Here is an 18,839-nt window from a genome sequence, read left to right on the forward strand (position 1 = left end):
AACAAATCAAATGGTAATCTCACCAGAGAACACACTGAACTGCGACAATTTGTACATTGAAGGGGGCAAAAAGTGGCAGCCTAGAGTTAAGTGCCAACTTGCTGAGGATTCTAGGAAATGTAGTCGGCCAGCGCCCGAAAGTCAGAGTCACTTCCGTCCCCGCGGGGAGGCGCTGTAAGCCCTTGTCCCGCTGGGGCTTCTGGGAAGGGTGGTCCCCGAGCTGCGACAGGTCCACGCATTTGCGCTGTGAGAGTGCGGACCCGGGGTCCTTGGAAACCTTCTGGGACGTGAGTTAGCGCTGAGCCCCTGCGTCTCCGGCCAGCTCGCCCGGGCGTGGGACCCACAGGCACCGCCTTTCGCTCTCAGGGATTAGAAGCCGCGGGGGGCGGGCGTCGCGACCGCCGTTTCCTTGGCCTTCCCCACCTCTGCGTGCTCTGCAGCCTTCTAGCGACACGTTCCTAGACTTGTTTACTTTCTCCGATTCTCCTTCGTTGAGTGGGATTAAGGATCGTTCCTCCATCGGGGGTGTGTAGTGAGGTTTACGAGAGTTAAATAGATGGAAGATGCTTGGAAGCGGTCCCGGCGCGAGAACGGTGGCCGGTTGTCACCGATCTGCGTTTTCTGGGCGAGAAGCCAGCCCCTGAAAACAGTGAGCCCTGCCGGAAGCAGGGCTGTTTAGGATTCCTCAAGACTCCCCGCGACCGCACCCTTCCTTTTTTAAAAGAAAGATTGGTCTCACCCCAGTTGGCGCCTGCGATGGTCTACCGTGATTTGTTCTGGACCACAGGGGGAAAAATTGTTGTATCTCCTTTCCCTTCTCCGCCCCAGAGTTCCCAGAGTGTGCAGAGAGGAGGGAGTGTTCCCCTGCCTACTGGTAACAGTGTCCCACCCTGAGAAAATTTAACATGCTGTGCCTTTAAAAAAAAAAAAAATTTTATTTATTTATGTGTGAGAGAGAGGAAGCTCGAGGGGTGGGGAGGGCAGACGGAGAGGGCGAAGACTCGGAGCTGAGCAGGGAGCCCCATGAGGGGCTGGATCCCAGGAACCTGAGATGACCTGAGGGGAAGGCAGATGCTTAACCGCCTGAGCCACTCAGGTGCTCTGTGGCGCCGATTTTGCTCTCAAGTGGAGAACAGACTTTCTTCACTCCTAAGCAGCTATTTTTCTATGGGGCACAAGTTCAGATGGTTATAGAATAAATAGGAGGTTGGATGAGGCATGTGTTGATGAGTAAGTAATAACAATTTGGTAACATGCTGAGTGCTGGATTGTCCTCTGTAGGCTTTATATGGGTTGGTTACCTTAATCCTCCTAACACACAAAGATACTGTGATTATCTGTATTTTACACATGTCAGCGTTGATAGTTGAACCACTTTTTAATTTATTTCTCCAAAGGCCAACAACAGGGAAGAGACAGAACTGGAAATTTGAGCGCAGGCAGTCTGGATTCTTGACCTTTATGCTATATACTTTTCCAGCCCTAAAATGGTAATCCTGGGGCATCCAGATTGGGTGGGGGCCGGCAGCCCAGGAGTGAAAGAATTCATCCAAGGCGGAACAGAGAGGATAGAAGTTTATCGAATATACTGCAAGGGAGGAGCAGGCAGGACAGCAAAGGAGAGACTGTTTGCCCCTGGGTGGTGGTGAGGGGTCCCTGGTACAGGGCCCAATGGGGAAGTATGGGGATGTGTGGAATTTTTTCTTTTCGGGTAATCTTAGGAACTGTGCCTGGTTGTAAGTAGCCCACTGGTTACTTAGGGACTATGGCCGTTTTGAGGCGGGTCACTTAATGAGTCTTTTTGCATTATTGGCTCAGTGGTCACTGTGGGTCTGCCTTGCTCAAGGTTGCATTGGTCAAGTCTGTCACCAAAACATGGCCTCTGCAGTAATCCATACATGGACTGAAGGAGAAAGACAATTTGGTAATAATTTGGGACCTTAGAGGACCCGAAAGCTATGCTTATTTAATTACTTTCTTATTTTCTAGGACACTGTTTGCTTTCTGATTATGATAGTAGTTTGTGCTTATCACAGAGAGGTTGAGAAATAGAGAAGAAGGCCAAAACTATCCGTTATCCTAGTATGCAGAGACAGCTGTAAACCTGTTAGTGTGGTTCTTTTTAGTTGTTTCTCTGTATTTGCACTTTTCTATGCTTCTTAGAAGTTGTATCAGACTTGTAGTACTTCTGTATTTGGTAACTTGTGATTGTTAACACTTTCTTTCTTTTTTTGTTGTTGTTGTGTTATTTTAGTCACCATACAGTAGATCATAAGTCATCGTTTGTGTATAACACCCAGTGCTCCATGCGGTATGTGCCCTCCTTAATACCCATCATCGGGCTCACCCATTCCCCCACTCCCCTTCCCTCTAAAACCCTCAGTTTGATTCCTAGAGTCCATAGTCTGTCATGGTTTGTCTCCCATTCTGATTTCTTCCCCTTCGTTTTTCCCTTCCTTCTCCTAATGTCTTCCATGTTATTCCTTATGTTCCACAAATAAGTAAAACCGTATGATAATTGACTTTCCTTGTTTGACTTATTTTACTCAGCATAATCTCCTCCAGTCCCATCCCTGTCGATGCGAAAGGTAGGTATTCATCCTTTGTGATGGCTGAGGAATATTCCATTGTGTATATGGATCACATCTTCTAATTTTTTTTTAAAGATTTTATTTATTTATTTGACAGACAGAGAACACAAGTAGACAGAGGCAGACAGATAGAGAGGAAGGGAAGCAGGCCCCCTGCTGAGCAGAGAGCCCGAAGTGGGACTCGATCCCAGGACCCTGAGATCATGACCTGAGCCGAAGGCAGCGGCTTAACCCACTGAGCCACCCAGGCGCCCGGATCACATCTTCTTTATCCATTTGTCTGCTGAAGTGTATCTTGGCTCCTTCCAAATGGCTATTGTGGCCATTGCTGCTATGAGCATTGGGGTGCATATGGCTTTTCTTTTCACTACATCTGTATCTTTGGGGAAAATACCCAGTAGTGCAATTGCTGGGTCATAGGGTAGCTTTATTTTTAATTTTGTGAGGAACCTGTTTTCCACAGTGGCCACACCAACTTGCATTCCCACCAACAGTGTAAGAGGATTCCCCTTTATCCACAGTGTCTCCAACATTTGTTGTTTCTTGCCTTGTTGATTTTTGCCATTTTAACTGGTATAAAGTGGTATCTCAATGTGTGTTTTTTTAAAATTTCTTTTTAGTGTTCCAGAATTCATTGTTTATGCACCATACCCAGTGCTCCATGCAATACGTGCCCTCCATAATACGCACCACAGGCTCACCCAACCTCCCACCCCCCTCCCCTCCAAAATCAGTTTGTTTCTCAGAGTCCAGAGTCTCTCATGATTTATCACCCATTCCAATCTCCCCCAACTCAGTCTCTTCAATAAATGCTGCTGGGAAAATTGGACAGCTATGTGTAGAAGAATGAAACTCGACTATTCTCTTACACCATATACAAAGATAATGAAATGGATAAAAGACGTCAGTGTGAGGCAAGGATCCATCAGAATCCTAGAGGAGAACATAGGCAATAACTTCTTCAACATCGGCCACAGCAACTTCTTTCAAGACATGTCTCCAGGGGCGCCTGGGTGGTTCAGTGGGTTATGCTGCTGCCTTCAGCTCAGGTCATGATCTCGGGGTCCTGGGACCAAGCCCCGCATCAGGCTCTTTGCTCAGCGGGGAGCCTGCTTCTCTCTCTCTCTCTACCTACTTGTGATCTTCCCCCGTCAAATAAGGAAAATGAACTTTTGGGACTTCATCAAGCTCAAAAACTTCTGCACAGCAAAGGAAAGAGTCAACAGAACAAAGAGCTAACCCACAGAATGGAAGAAGATATTTGAAAATGACACTACAGACAAAGGGCTAGTATCCAAGATCTATAAAGAACTCCTCAAACTCAGTGTGGTTTTGATTTGAATCTCCCTGATGGCTAATGATGATGAACTTTTTTCGTGTGTTAGCCATCTGTTTGTCTTCCTTGGAGAAGTGTCTGTTCCTGTCTTCTGTGCATTTTTTGACTTGATTATTTGTTTGTTTTTTTTTAAAAGATTTTATTTATTAATTTGACAGAGAGAAATCACAAGTAGACGGAGAGGCAGCCAGAGAGAGAGAGAGAAGCAGGCTCCCTGCCAAGCAGAGAGCCCGATGCGGGACTCGATCCCAGGACCCTGAGATCATGACCTGAGCTGAAGGCAGCGGCTTAATCCACTGAGCCGCCCAGGCACCCTGATTATTTGTTTTTTGGGTGTTGAATTTGAGAAGTTCTTTACAGATCTTGGATCCTACCCCTTTGTCTGACACAGACAGTGTACTATAATGAAGTCTCACATCCATCAACCTTGGTCATCCTTCAGCTGTTCTAAGTTTTGTGCATCTTGCTATATAATCCTCCTTCCCATTTTTTTTTGCTTGAATATTTTAATGCAAAAAAAAATCCAGACATTGAGGCAAGAGGATATATACTAGATTATCATAAATACATGGAGGTCAAGGGAGAGAGGACATAAACGATTCCGAAGTTTTTACGTGATGATTAGGAAAATTGTGATTATTGAGAAAGCCAGGGGCCCCATAAGAGTTGCAGTTAAAGAGGGGTTCCTTGGTGGCTCCATCAGTTAAGCATCCAGTTCTTGACTTCAGCCCAGATCGTGATCTCAGGGTCGTGAGATTGAGCCCTGCGTCAGGCTCTGAGCTTGGTGTGGGGTCTGCTTGGGATTGTCCCTCTTTCTCTGTCTCCCATCCCCCTCATGTGTGTTTTCTTTCTCTCTGCCTCTCTCTAAAATAAAATCTTTTTAAAAAGAGTTGCCATGAAAGAAAACAATGTGACAAATTTAGTTTGTGCCTTTGGAATTTAATTTGCTCTTGGTTTCCTGAAAATAGATTAAGTCCCCAAATAGTAACAAGGATCCATATAGAGATTTTTTTGTCCTTTATCTCACTCTGCAGCCATATACTGAAGCCCCAGCCCTTTCAGCATTCAGAAGTTGACAGCCATTTACTGATAATACTTCCATATCCTAAAACAAACTTACTTAGGAACAGAGCAGTACTAATGCATCATTTCTGTGTTTATCACTGTGTCATAACGGAGTTGGTGAAAACAATAACTAGTATTTATTGGGAGCTTTTTATGAGTCAGGCAGTTTCCAGTGTTTTTTTTTTTTTTTGTATTAACTTATTTATTCCTCAAAAGAATGCTGTTATGATCCCCATGTTACAGATGAGATACAAGAAGACAAGTGGTCTCCAGAAGATTACTCAGCCAGTAATACGGCACTGAACTAAACCCCTCAGGTTTTAACATGGCACCTCCCCGCCATGTTTTTAACAATATCCATTACCAGCTGGTGCCTCCTATGCTTATCTGTTGGCTGGTAAATTATCTACCTTTTCAACTATGGTATCAGCTTCATGAGCGCAGGGACTTTGTTCACTGCTGTATCTTTACTATATGGAATTGTGCCTGGCACATAGCAGATGCTCAATGTGTACTCGTTGAATGTATGCATGAACGTGCTTGGTGAGTAGTAATGAGCTCTCAGCTACCAGCTTACCTTCTAAAAAGGTGGATAGATATAAGCAAGATAAATAACTAAAAGACACATTAATATGTTAGAGAGTGCTGATGCCGAGTATCAAAGGGGCGTGACTGGAAGGAGAAGGGAAGTGGTCGGGAGGGGCTTCAGTTACATAAAGATGTCCGTGGAGTAACATTTGAGTAAGGAACTGATGGTGCTATGTAAACAATTAAATAAGTTAACTTTAAACATTAAATAAATACCTAAATAGGGTTTGCTTTATCCAGAGCCCATGATTGAACCTTTTATGATTATTTGACTTTTAAGGATGACTGTGATGTTGCTTGAACCAAGCAAATAAAAAAGGGAAACCCAGAGGAAGAAATGGAGCCATTGGAAGATAGAGTTCATCTCTCTTTCCCCCAATTAAGAACACCCTCAGAATCTTACAGTTCTGAGGGAAGGAGATTAGGGAGTCCAAACGTTGCCCCGTGGAGTGTCTTCTCAGTCATCTCTTGATTCCTGTGTTTTGAGTCCTCAGTATATCCTAGGTGCTGGGGAGAAAAAGGTGTATCATAGGCAAAACAGATGATTAACCACTAATTATCGCCGTGGTGGCCCCCAGGTGATGGAAGGCTTCTTGGAGTCCAGAAGTGGAGAGCTGAGCCAGGGACCCCAGACCTCATGCCCTTTAGCCCACTAAACTCTGTGAAATGTCAGGTCTCCTTGCAAAACTGTAACTGAGCAGAGCAGAAGGGGAAGCAGAAAGAGGGCCCGGGATGAGGGAATTGGTGTCACGAACTGAGATTTCTTCCAGGCTTTGAGAGAAGTGGATACGTTGCTCTCTTCTCTATTAGAATACTTCTGTCTGAAGTAGGAGGAGCCATGAACATGAGTGGCTTTTGCCTGTTGGACGCATATTTGTGTGTATTGTGTTCACAGAAACCTCCTACAACACTAGGTGCTGGATACTGTTATGATCCCATCTTACAGATGTGGAAATAGGGCACGAAGAGCTAGGAAGTCAGAAAGTCCATGGTAGAATCCTGATGGACTGGCTCCAGTATCTCCCAGCAGATCACTTCCAGCAGATCTGTGCCCTCGGGCTCCCCTCTCTCTCATCCTTTCTACGTCCTCTTTCTACGTTTGTGGTTAGGAACCCGGAGACCAGATAAAAACACGAGCTCTGGAGTCAGAGTTGGACTCAGGCTCATTGTCATCTCTCACCAAGCTCTGTGACCTTCATAGTAACTTAATCTTGTGAATCCTCAGCTTCCTTATCCATTAAATGGGAGCAGTAATCCTCATCTCATCATTTAGAGTTTATACAACATGCCAGGCACAGAGCCAAGGTTGTATTTTGAATTATTAATATGAATTCAATGTGGCTACATACTCCAGTTTAAAAATTTATTAACTTCTTTTTTAATCTTATCCCATAGCTAGTAAATATTTTTTTTTATTTTAGGTGTAATTCACATATCATACCACTTACCCTTTAGAGTATACAATTCCCTGGTTTTTAGTGTATTCACAAGGTTGTATAACCACTACCACTAATCTAGTTCCAGGACGTTTTCATCACCCCAAAAAGAAACCCCACACTCCTTAGCTTCACCCCTCACCCCTGCTCTATGAGCCCTGGCAACCACTAATTCACTTTCTGTCTCTGGGTTTGCTTGGGCAGCTTTGCTAGACTTGCTTACATATTCCCCAGAGCGACGCCGTTAAATTGGGATCTGGAAGTATTATTCATTGAAGTGAGAGACTGTCAGGTTTTTGTTTTGAATGAAAACATCTAGAAGCCATCATTTTAGTTAGTTTCCCTTTACCACCATGAGCATAGGAGAGGGGCAGTCACCACTGGGCCTCTTGCAGCAGCGTGAGGAAAACTCACATGTTCACAGCTTTTACAAAACCAGATACTGATGTCAATTAAACATCATTTCAAGACAACAGATTATTGAGTAATATACCCAATTAGAATTATGGGCTTTTCAGAGGTAAGGTGAATTCCTTAGGACTAAGAATTGTAAGGGGCGCCTGGCTGGCTCAGTCGGGGCATCGTGGGACTCTTGATTTCAGGGTCCTGAGTTTGAGCCCCATGATGGGGGCAGAGTTTACTTAAATAATAGATAGGTGGATACATAGAAAGGAAGAATGAACAGTACAGGCTCTGAAATCTGGATGTCTTACAAAAACTTGTTTACTGGCTGGGGTGCCTGGGTGGCTCAGTGGGTTAAAGCCTCTGCTTTCAGCTCAGGTCATGATCTCAAGGTCCTGGGATAGAGCCCTGCATTGGGCTCTCTGCTCAGCAGGGAGCCTGATTCCTCCTCTCTCTGTGCCTACTTATGATCTCTGTCTGTCAAATAAATAAATAAAATCTTTGGAAAAAAAAAGACTCATTTACTGGAAATGACAGCAGAAGACATTAGCAAGGACAAATTTATGGTGCATTACATCACCTGCTTTTTTTTTTCTTTGCAGCCACGGGGGAGTCAGCTATGAGTTTCCCCCTCTATCCACAAGCTGACCCTCCCAGTAATCCTGTGACAGAAGCACTCTTGCTTTTGCAGCTGACGGATTTGAGGCACAGGTTTGTTTAAAGTTCACACAGAGCAGCCATCGGGGCAGGGCCTACGTCTCATGGCCTCTCTCTGCCAGTTCGGCCTCCCCAGGACTCTGCCCTCTCCCTGAAGCAGCATGAGAAAATGACCAAGTTTCAGGTGAGTTGAGTTTTGATTTTAATCGAAATTACACACCTTTTCCTCCAAGATGAGATGCATCTCTTTTCTCTCCTGTGGGAAGGATCAAAGAGGAAAACGGTGTTTGCTATGTGCCAGTTACTTAATTTTTGATTGGTTCTTTTTTTGTTTCTGTCCTTAGCTTTTGTGTTGGTTTTAGCTTTGGTTTTATTTTAGCATCGTCTCCATTTCACAAATAACAGCTCAGAAATTTATAGATCTCAGAAAATGGAAAAAAAAAAAAAAAGCCCACATTACTACACTGCATATGTCAGCTGTTTTCCCCGGGCTCTATTTATATAATTGTACTTGCATTATATGTATGGTTTCCAGTTCTGTCTCTTCACTTGGATATCACTTCAGTTTTTTGTGATTCAGCATTCTTTTGTGTGCTCATCTTAAAAGGGCTCCTAGGAGCACCCGCATGGCTCAGTCGGTTAAGCATCTTCCTTCAGCTCAGGTCACGCTGGGCTCAGGATGCTGGGATCGAGTCCCCATTCGGGCTCCTAGCTCAGTGGGAAGCCTGCTTCTCCCTCTCCCTCTGCCTGCCCCTCCCCCTACCTGTGTGCAAGTGTGTGTGTGCTCTCTCTGTTTCGAATAAATAAAAACAGAATCTTTTTTAAAAATCATTTTTTGGGGCGCCTGGGTGGCTCGGTGGGTTAAGCCGCTGCCTTCGGCTCGGGTCATGATCTCAGGGTCCTGGGATCGAGTCCCGCGTCAGGCTCTCTGCTCAGCAGGGAGCCTGCTTCCTCCTCTCTCTCTGCCTGCCTCTCTGCCTACTTGTGATCTCTCTCTGTCAAATAAATAAATAAAATCTTTAAAAAAATCATTTTTTGAGTTACAGCTTGCCTATGATTTACATATCATAAAACATTTGATCAGTTTTGACAAATACACACACCTACATGAACACCGCCACAATCTAGATGTAAACCATTTCTGTCACCTCTAAAAGCTCTGGTTCCCTCACGTCCCTTCCCAGTTAATCCCAGTGCCACACACCTGGCTGTAGGCAACAGCTGATCTACTTTATGTCATTACAGGTCAGATTCATCTTAAGTTTCTTGAGTTTCATATGTTGGTCCTCTCGGGAACTTCCCAGGTATAATCTGAAATGGGCCCCCATATGTGGGAGGCGGGGAGAGATGGAAGAAAGGGCCGGCCACTCCAGGTTGGTAGGTGGCAATTTCACTAAGCAAAGGGAACTTACCTGTGAGGCCTGTCTTGGGCCGCAACAGGATGAATGGATCCCCTCGGCTGCCCTCCAAGTCTTGCAAGTTTGTAAAGAGGCCCTGACTGTCCTCAGTCGTGTATACTGTTTTCAACACCACATCATTGTCTCAAGGCTATATCCTTGGAGCAGCCTCTGAGAGCAGGAAAGATAAGCAGAACCCACATCCCAAGGACAGGGAGGAGGTGAGGAGTCCCCGAGTGCCAGGGTCCAGCTCACAGGTCACTTGGAGGTCCTGTCTTCTTGATGACGTTCCCCCCACGCCACGTAAATGAAGGTGTACAGTTTGTCCTCATTTTGTGTCTGGCTCCGTTTGTTCCTCATCATGTTTTTGGACACAAATCAACAGTCCTTTTATTGCTGCATAGTATTTCACTGTGTGAGTTTACCGGATTTGGTTATCCATTCACCCGCTGATGGACATTTAGGTGGCATCTTGTTTTGGGACATCAGATTGTTCCTTCTGTATTTGTGTACTAGATGTTTGGATGAACATAGCCTTTCTCTGTCTCACTGATACTAGGAGGAGAATCTAATCTCTGGGTCATATGCTTAACTTCTTAAGAAATTGTCAAATCATTTTCTGTTGTGGTTGCCTGTTTTCTAGTCCTTCCAGCAATGTGTTCGTGTTCCAGTTGGCTCCACATTTTTTTCTAACATTTGATATTTTCAGTCTTAAATTTTAGTTATCCTATGACAGTTGTGTTGTGATACATCATTGCGGCTTTCATTTGCATATATTTTCCTGATGCCTGAGATGTTAAATGTCTTTTTTCTGCTTTTTGGTCATCTGCATATCTTCTTTATGAAAGGTTTGTTCAGTTCTTTTGCTTATTTTTAAACTAAGTTTTTTATCTTTGTAGTGAATTTTAATAGTTCTTTTAATATTCTAAATACATGTCCTTCAGACCCATGGGCATTTAGGTCCTTCATTTATATCTTCTTTCATTTTGGGGGGTCTTAGTTCTTTCCCTCAGTCATGTTTTATAGCTTTCAACATGTGGGTTTCTTATATGTATCCTGTTTAATTTATCCCTAAGTAATTTATGTTTTGGGGATACTATTCTGAATGCTGTTGTTTTTGAAATTCAATTTCTACTTGTTTGTTGCTAGAATATAGAAATACAATTGACTTTTGTATCTTGACTTTGCTAAATTTGCATATTAAATCTAGAAACATTTTTCTAAGCTGTCAGGATTTTCTGTACAGTCATCAGTAAATAAAGAGTTGTATTTTTTCCGTTCCTGTCTCCATTGTATAGACTTCCTTTTCTTCTCTTATTGCACTGGCTAAAACTTCTAGAACAATTTTGCCATATATATCCTTTCCTTGTTCTTTTCTATTTTTTTTAGAGATTGTATTTATTGGGCGCCTGGGTTGGGTTTTCAGTTGGTTAAGCAGCTGCCTTATGCTCAGGTCATGATTTTAGAGTCCTGGGATTGAGTTCCACATCAGGCTCCCAGCTCCATGGGGAGTCTGCTTCTCCCTCTGACCTTCTCCCCTCTCATGCTCTCTCTCACTGTCTCTCTCTCAAATAAATAAATACAATCTTTTTTTAAAAAAAAGATTGTATTTATTAGAGAGAGAGCAAGCAAGAGAGTGAGCATGAGGAGGGGGGCGCAGAGAGAGAGAGAGAAGCAGTCACCCCACTGAGCAGGGAGCCCGACCCAGGGCTCTATCCGGGACCCTGGGATCATGACCTGAGCTAAAGGCAGATGCCCAACCGACTAATCAACCAGGCACCCTCCTTTCCTTGTTTTTTATTTTATTTTATTTTATTATCTATTTGACACACAGAGAGAAAGCACGAGCAGGTGGAGTATCAGGCAGAGGAAGAGGGAGGAGCAGGCTTCTGACATGGGGCTTGATCCCAAGACCCTGGGATCATGACCTGAACCGAAGGCAGTTGCTTAACCAACTGAGCCACCCAGGCACCCCTCCTTGTTCTGAATCTTAGGGAGAAAGCATTCAGTCTTCCACTGTCTGGTGGGCTTTTGTAGATGTCCATCATTGGGGGTGAGGAAGTTCCCTCTAGTCCTACTTTACTCAGAGTTTTTGTTATGAATGAGCATCAACTTTGTAAGTGCATTTTTTTTAATAATCTGAAGTCATTGTTTCTTTGGTTCAGTTAAAGTCTTTGAAACCCTTTTTTTTAAAGCTTGGTTGGGTGGGTCTAGAGTAACCTTTATTCCAGAGCAGTGGCTCTCAGGAGTGATTTTGCCGCACCATGGAACATCTGGCATGTCTGGACATTTTGGACTGTCGGGACTAGAGGGTCAGTACCACGGACAGCTACTGGGCAGAAGCCAGGGATGCTCTTAAATGCCCTACAGTGCAAAGGATAGCTCCCAGAAACACAGAACTGCCTGGTACAAAATGTCAACTGTTGAGAAACTCTGTTCTAGGGAGAGTTTATCCTTCTACTGTAGGGCGGCCCTTCAGTTGCTGTCAAATGTCCCTAATGGTGAGTGAGGGCTTTCCATTTGGCTGTTTGGAATTCAAACATTTCTAAGTCCTACTCAGCTCTGGGAACCATTCAGCCTGTTGCTCCCCAGGTACTTTTTGCCTGGCCTGTGGAGTCCTAATGTGCACAGTCTGGTTTTTAGCAATAGACTCAAAGGGATTCCTGTGCAGAGATCCAGTGCTTTTCTTGTGCATAATCCCCTCCTTTCTGGAACTTTGCTCTGCATTTTCTACCTCTCCGGTCTCCCCATTCTGATTTTTCTGTCTCTTCAATTCAGCAAGGCTCTGATTGGGTTCTCCCTTCCTGTGCTTGCAGTTCAGAAGTCATCGATGGGCAAACATCTAGGGTGATCAGAGGGCTCGCCTCATTTTTTTCCCTTCATTTCAGAGATTGAAGTATTGTGCTTTCAGTGTCTGAAAGCAGTTTGTTTTCATACTCTTTTTCTATTTTACTATTTATAATAGGAGGACTTTAAAAATTTTTTATTTTTTATTTTTGGAGGACTTTTTTTTTTTAAAAAGATTTTATTTATTCACTTGACAGAGAGAGAGAGAAAGCACACAAGAAGCGGGTAGTGGCAGTCAGAGGCAGAGGAAGAAGCAGGAGTTCCCTGCTGAGCAGGGAACCTGAGGTGGGGCTTGATGCCAGGACCCTGAGATCATGACCTGAGCTAAAGGCAGAAGCTCAACCGACTGAGCCTCCCAGTCGCCCCAGAGGACCTGTTTAGTACCAGTTATTCTGTTATAGCCAGAAACAGAGGTTTCTCTCACCTGCATTTTTGACAACTGCATGATATTTCAGTGAACTGATGTTCCTTAAACCCCCCCCCCCAAATTCCCATGGCACCTGGGTGGCTTAGTTGGTTGGGCATTTGATCCCAGGGTCCTGGCATTGAGCCCCGAATTGGGCTTCCCCTCAGCAGGAGTCTGCTTCTCCCTCTCCCTCTGTGCATGTGTGCACGAGTGTGTTTTCTCTGTCTGTCTGGTAAATAAATAAAACATTAAATTTAAAATACTCCCTAATCCTAGACATTTAAGTTTAAGATTTTTTAAAAAGATTTCTTTATTTGAGAGAGCAAGACTGGGACGGGGGGGGGGGGGGAGGTGAGGGAGAGATTCTCAAGCAGATTCCCTGCTGAGCGGGAAGCCGGAGGCAGGACTTAGTCTCCCTAAGGTCATGACCTAAGCTGAAATCAAGAGTCAGATGCTTACCTGACTGAGCCACTTAGGCACCCCAGGAGTTTAAGATTTTTAAAAAATGTTTTAGAGAACACTGCTGCAATAGTTTCCCTGCATAAAAGCTCAGTTCTTAAAAAACAATTCTGGAAACTGCCCCTTCTGGGAAGATGGAGGACATGTTATTCTTCCCACTAAGTACAGCTGAAAATCCTGGATGTTACATGTAAAGCAAACATGAAAGGTGGAGAGAAGGCCAACTGGCTAGGGAGCTAACTTGAGGAGTGATGTGGTAGTGAGATACTTGGCCTTTCTTTTTGCCTCATGTACCTCAGACTTCTTGCTGGAGAAGATGGCAACATGGAAATACCAATGAGTTCAGACCAAAAAGCCCAAGAAAGCCTTCTCTGGCCAGAGGGTGAGGAAACGGCAGCTTAGCAAGATAGAAAACTTTTAGATAGTAACTGCCCTTTTTCAACCAGACACACACACACACACACACACACACACAAACCTGGAGCCCCACACCCATCCCTACCAGGCTGTAACAAGGAGCCTAGACTTCCTGCCTTTCCAGGCTGTAATGATCCACCCCAACCCACCTGTCAGGGAGTAATGAATGAGCATCCACCTGCCACTGGCGTCAGTGGAGACAATGCAGGAGCCTGGACTTCCACACTCATCTAGCGGCAATGAGCTGCCTCTCCTTTTCCCAGCGTGGGTGGTGTCAGGGGAAGCCTAGTGGAAATTCAGGGCTTTGACTACTACCCAGTGGAGTTGAGGCAAACCCCCACCATCCCTCATGTCAGTAGAAGCCAATGGGAAGCCCTGGGTGTGGTGCTTAAACAATGAATTTTGGAACACTGGAAAAAGAATTTTTTTAAAAGTGTAGTTATATAATTTTATAAATAAAATAATTAAAAACTAAAAGAAGAAGAAGCAGCAGCCAATGGGGAACAGTAGCAACCCACCTGCATCCCTTTTAGCCAGGATGTAATATTCTCTCCATAGACCTAGTAAAGGGCCAGAAGTCTGAGCCCAGAACCTTCTCACTCCACCAGATGTCAACGGAGGCCAAGTGGAGAATCTGGGCTTACATCCCCGAGCTGGCAGTAACAAAGCTCTATCTCCCTTCCCCATCGAAAGATGTGTCAGAGGAGGCCTAGTCAAACAGAAGATTTTAATGAAATCACGAGTCTGATTACATAATAACTCAAAAGGTTCAAGTTCCAGTGGAAAATCACTTGGTTTACAAGAACCATGAAATCTCAGCTGGTTTGAAGGATGATCAACAGACACAGTAAGATGATGCTCGCTGATTGTAGTTCTCAGTAATAAGTGATATAAAATGTCCGTTATTTGACAAAGACTTCCTTATTGTTGTAAAATATATATAACATATATTATTTTAAGTGGTTTTAAGTGTACTGCTCAATGACATTAAGTACATTCACAGTGTCATGCAAGCATTACCGCCACACATCTCCAGAACTTTCTCATCTTCAAACTGAAACTCTGTACCCATTAAACAGTAATTCCTATCACTACCTCCCCACCCCAGCCTCTGGAAACCACCAGTTTGAAGATGTCTTCACGTCTCTATGTATTTGACTATTCTAGATACCTCATATAGATAGAATCATATACACAATCCTTTTTATGACTAGCTTCTTACTCACTTAGCATAATGTCTTCTAGATTCATCCATTGGATAAAGATTTTAGAGCAGCTATCATATTAAGGAAGGCACGTATTGCATGGAGCACTGGGTGTGGTGCGTAAACAATGAATCTTGGAACATGAAAAAATTAAATTAAAAAATAAGCAATTACAGACTTCTTATTTAAACTAGATGTTTCTTTAAGGTTTGATAATGAGGAAGGTAAACACACAAACTATTCTGGGGTCTTCCCCCCTTTTCAGTACTCTGTTGTCTTTACTACCAGTAGTAGCAACAGTAAATGCAATAATAATAGCTAAAAAGAAAAAAGGAAGTACACCAAGACATATTCTAGTTAAACTTCTGAAAACTAACAACAAAGAAAAAAAATTTTAAGGGAAAGAGATACAACACCTTAGCTATAAGGAAAAAAACATTCAAAGACTGTGGATTTCTCATCAGAAACCATGGTGGCCCCAAGAAAATGTCACTATTTTTTTGATTTTTTTTTTTTTATTTGACAGACAGAGATCACAAGTAGGCAGAGAGGGGAAAGCAGGCTCCCTGCTGAGCAGAGAGCCCGATGCAGGACTCGATCCCAGGACCCTGTGATCATGACCTGAGCCGAAGGTAGAGGCTTTAAACCACTGAGCCACCCAAGCACCCTGACACATTATTTTTAAGGTGCTGAATGAGAAGAACTGTCAACTCAGAATTCTGTGTCCAGTAAGGATAGCCTTTGAGAAAGAAGGGAGAATCAAGACATTATCAAATGAAGGAAACTAATGTATTGTTGCCATTTATACTTGAAATAAATAAAAATTCAAAACAAATATGACCCAGGGCACCTGGGTGGCTCAGTCAGTTAAGCCTCTGCCTTCAGCTCAGGTCATGATCCTGGGGTCGAGTCCCACATTGGGTTCCTTGCTTGGTGGGGAGCCTGCTTCTCCCTCTGCCTGCCTCTTTGTCTGCTTGTGTTCTTTCTCTCTCTCTGACAAATAAATAAAAGTAAAATCTTTTTAAAAAGTAAAGTAAAAAAATAAAAAATATGACCAAACTATGCAGTCCAAAAGAAACTCACCACAGGGGGCTCCCTTCTATTATCCCTTCTATGGGATGCTACCTTATTCATGAAACACTTTATAAAACTAATCAGATGTTCAAGTTGAAAAAAACTCACTCCAAATATAATGGTATCAGCAGGTTGAAAAGTAAAAGGGTGGAAAAAGATACACCATGCAAACATTAATCAAAAGAAAGCAGGGGTGACTAAATCAATGTGGAACTGTACTCATACACTTACCATATCAATTATAATTACATTAATAAAAATGAGCGTCCTTTGAGGACCTACTCTCAAATACATCTGTCTGGTGGACATCTGCGACGATGGAAATCATCTAGATTGTGCTGTCCGATATGGTGGTCATTAGCCACATGTGGCTCTTGACCACTTAAAACGTGGCTAGTGGAACTGAGGGAGTGAAGTTCTAATTTTATGTAATTTAAAATTTAAATTTACCTAGTCACATGTGAGTCACATGACTACTGAATTGGGCAGCACAGTTATGAAAACATATATGTATTAACTAGCCATCTTCCAGCATGGACACCTCACACAGATGAGGAAATAGATTAAGGATTTGTCTGAAGATCTTACAACTTGTAAGGGCCAGGGCTTGGGGACTTACACGGTATAGCAAGAAACACTGAACACTGGGACACTTTGAATGCTGTCATGGGTAGGTGGCGTGGCCTTCAGACTGCAGAGGGTCCACTGTCTCGCTCCCCAAGAAGGGTGACCTGTTGGTTTGTCAGAGTGTAATGAAGTGATTGTCCCCTGACGTAGCGATTGTGTGAATCAGAAAGGAAAGACAAAAATTATTTGTTGGGACTGCTGGGACTAAATTGACTTAACATCTCTGGGACGATTTGGTAGGACCTATCAAATTATAAACTGTATATACCCCATGATTCCAGAGTTACTGTTCCAGGGCACTGACAGTAGGAATACTCACAAATGTTACTGCGTTAAATATACAGGGATTATTTGTAATTGGTTGTGTTCTTTTTTTAAAAATCATGTTCAGCCCAATATATAGTACATCACTAGTTTCTGCCGTAGTGTTCAGTGATTCATTAGTCACGTAGAACAGCCGGCGCTCATCGAAGCGCACGCCCTCCGTAATGCCCAGGGCACCTGGTTATCCGTCCTCCCCCATGCCTCCTTTCTGTTCAAATTGCAATTAAACTTCAAAATTTTAACTTTAATTTGAAATTTTTAATTATTTTAAATTTTAAATTAGTTTTTAATTTTTTAGTCATATGTTTGATGTGACTGTGGCAAAGTCATGGAAATGACATGTGGGGTGGAGAAGAGGAAGCCACTTAGGTAGAGCCAAGGCCCTCAGAATCCAGAACAGCGTCTCACCCATCCTTCCACCTTCTTAGTGTGCCTTGTCCCCGCTGGCCATTGGTTATGAGGTGAGGTTGTGTGTGCTTGGTGTTGTAGGAGGTGGTGACATTCAAGGACGTGGCGGTGGTCTTCACCAGAGAGGAGCTTGGCCGGCTGGATCCCGTCGAGAGGAAGCTGTACCAGGATGTGATGCTGGAAAACTTCAGGAACCTGCTCTCCGTGGGTGAGCACAAGGGCTCTCTCTGACTCCATGTCAGCCCCTGGAATGTCTTGGTTTCAAATGCTTACGACTTGGGGACTCTTACAGTGCTTCCCCAAACTTGGGGGTCTCAGGTTCCTCACTCTGATGGGACACCTTCTCTGAACCTTGTCTGTTTTTTATCAGATTACAGTTGTGACATCTTGTGAGGTTTAGAATCAGGTGGTGACTTACGTCATTATTGTGTTGAATGAGACAGGTCAGAAATGGCATAGCTCCTTGTCAGGAGCTACATACTGTGCAACAGAAATTGTGAGCAAAAGCAGGAAAGGAAATGTGGCAGGAGTAGGTTGTGGTTGGAGTGAGGTCAGCACATCTGTGTGCTTGTATCCTGGATCACAACATAAAAGGTGTTTGTTACAGCAAGTCACGGTCAGAATTTGGGAAAATACTACGTAAAGAGCATAAAGATTGTAATTCTGGAATTAGCATTTTTGCCTTCAATTTATGCACACTGTACACGCGCCATTTCTTTTTCCTAGGCTGTGAACCCTTCAGATTAGATACATTACCGTTGGGGAGAGAAGAGAAACTTTGGATGATGGATGCAGAAACCCCTGGGGGGTGGGCGTTCAGGTAAGAGGCCGGCAGCTCGGGGTCCTCACCACCTCCCTGATGGCCCGCCCGCCCCCGCCCCTGCCCCGCATCCGTTACCCTGCCGCATTGCAGCAGCTCGTCTAGGGGGCGCTCTGTTCTGCATGTGCGCGAGGACCGGGCAGTCAGCCCGTGTCCCTCCACGTGTTTAGTCTTCTCTGACTCCTGTTTTCCTACAACCCGCTGTTCTCACGGTGGCCGTTTGGGCAGTAGCGAGGTGGCCTTCTGCGGGCTTGTCCTGACCTGGGCTCCCTGCTTCACCCTGGGTGAGCGCTGCCCCCTCCCCGCACACTTCCATCCTCCAGCTCTGGCCTCGCCTCTCTCCTCCCTTCCTTCCCCTTCTCTCCGCTCCCTCCTTCCTCCATTTGTCTTTAATTTGTGTATCCCTCAGGTAAACCCGGCCCAAGAGGACAGCAGTAGTCATTCCTGCTGGATATGAGCAGCGCAAAGCCCAAACCAAATCAAACAAACAAAAAACCAGAAAAATCCCTCTGCGAATCTGGTGTCATGAGTAGTGAGGGGAACGTCTCCCTGGTCTTCAGTTGTTTCTTTCCATGTATCCTTCTGCTGCGTGAGGCCGAATGTGGTCAGGCATGTTGGGTGCTCGCTCCGTCCAACTTGCTGCCTTGTTCTTACCTATAAACCTAACCTTGGGGGGTAGGATCCCAGTGATTACCATGGGCTGTTTGCTGCTGCTTTTTTTTTTTTTTAATTTTATTTATTTGTTCATGAGAGACAGAAAGAGAGAGGCTGAGGCAGAGG

The 18,839-nt window shown here is 44.1% G+C and overlaps 1 protein-coding gene across 1 annotated transcript; it reads left to right on the forward strand.

Moving 5' to 3' along the window:
- The first annotated feature begins 186 nt into the window (after positions 1-186).
- LOC116579693 (zinc finger protein 155-like) lies at positions 187-18,722 on the forward strand. Its single transcript, XM_032325322.1, has 5 exons — positions 187-287; positions 8,021-8,259; positions 17,321-17,447; positions 17,966-18,059; positions 18,469-18,722. Exons 2-5 carry the CDS (start codon positions 8,245-8,247, stop codon positions 18,470-18,472), a joined length of 240 nt encoding a protein of 79 aa, XP_032181213.1. The 5' UTR covers positions 187-287; positions 8,021-8,244; the 3' UTR covers positions 18,473-18,722.
- The last annotated feature ends 117 nt before the right edge of the window (positions 18,723-18,839 follow it).

Source organism: Mustela erminea, chromosome 19 (assembly GCF_009829155.1).
Source record: "Mustela erminea isolate mMusErm1 chromosome 19, mMusErm1.Pri, whole genome shotgun sequence".
NCBI lineage: Eukaryota > Metazoa > Chordata > Mammalia > Carnivora > Mustelidae > Mustela > Mustela erminea.

Coding starts and splice junctions, on each gene's coding strand:
- LOC116579693 (XM_032325322.1), top strand. Junction 17,448..17,965: donor CAGGAACCTGCTCTCCGTGG/GTGAGCACAAGG, acceptor TCTTTTTCCTAG/GCTGTGAACCCTTCAGATTA.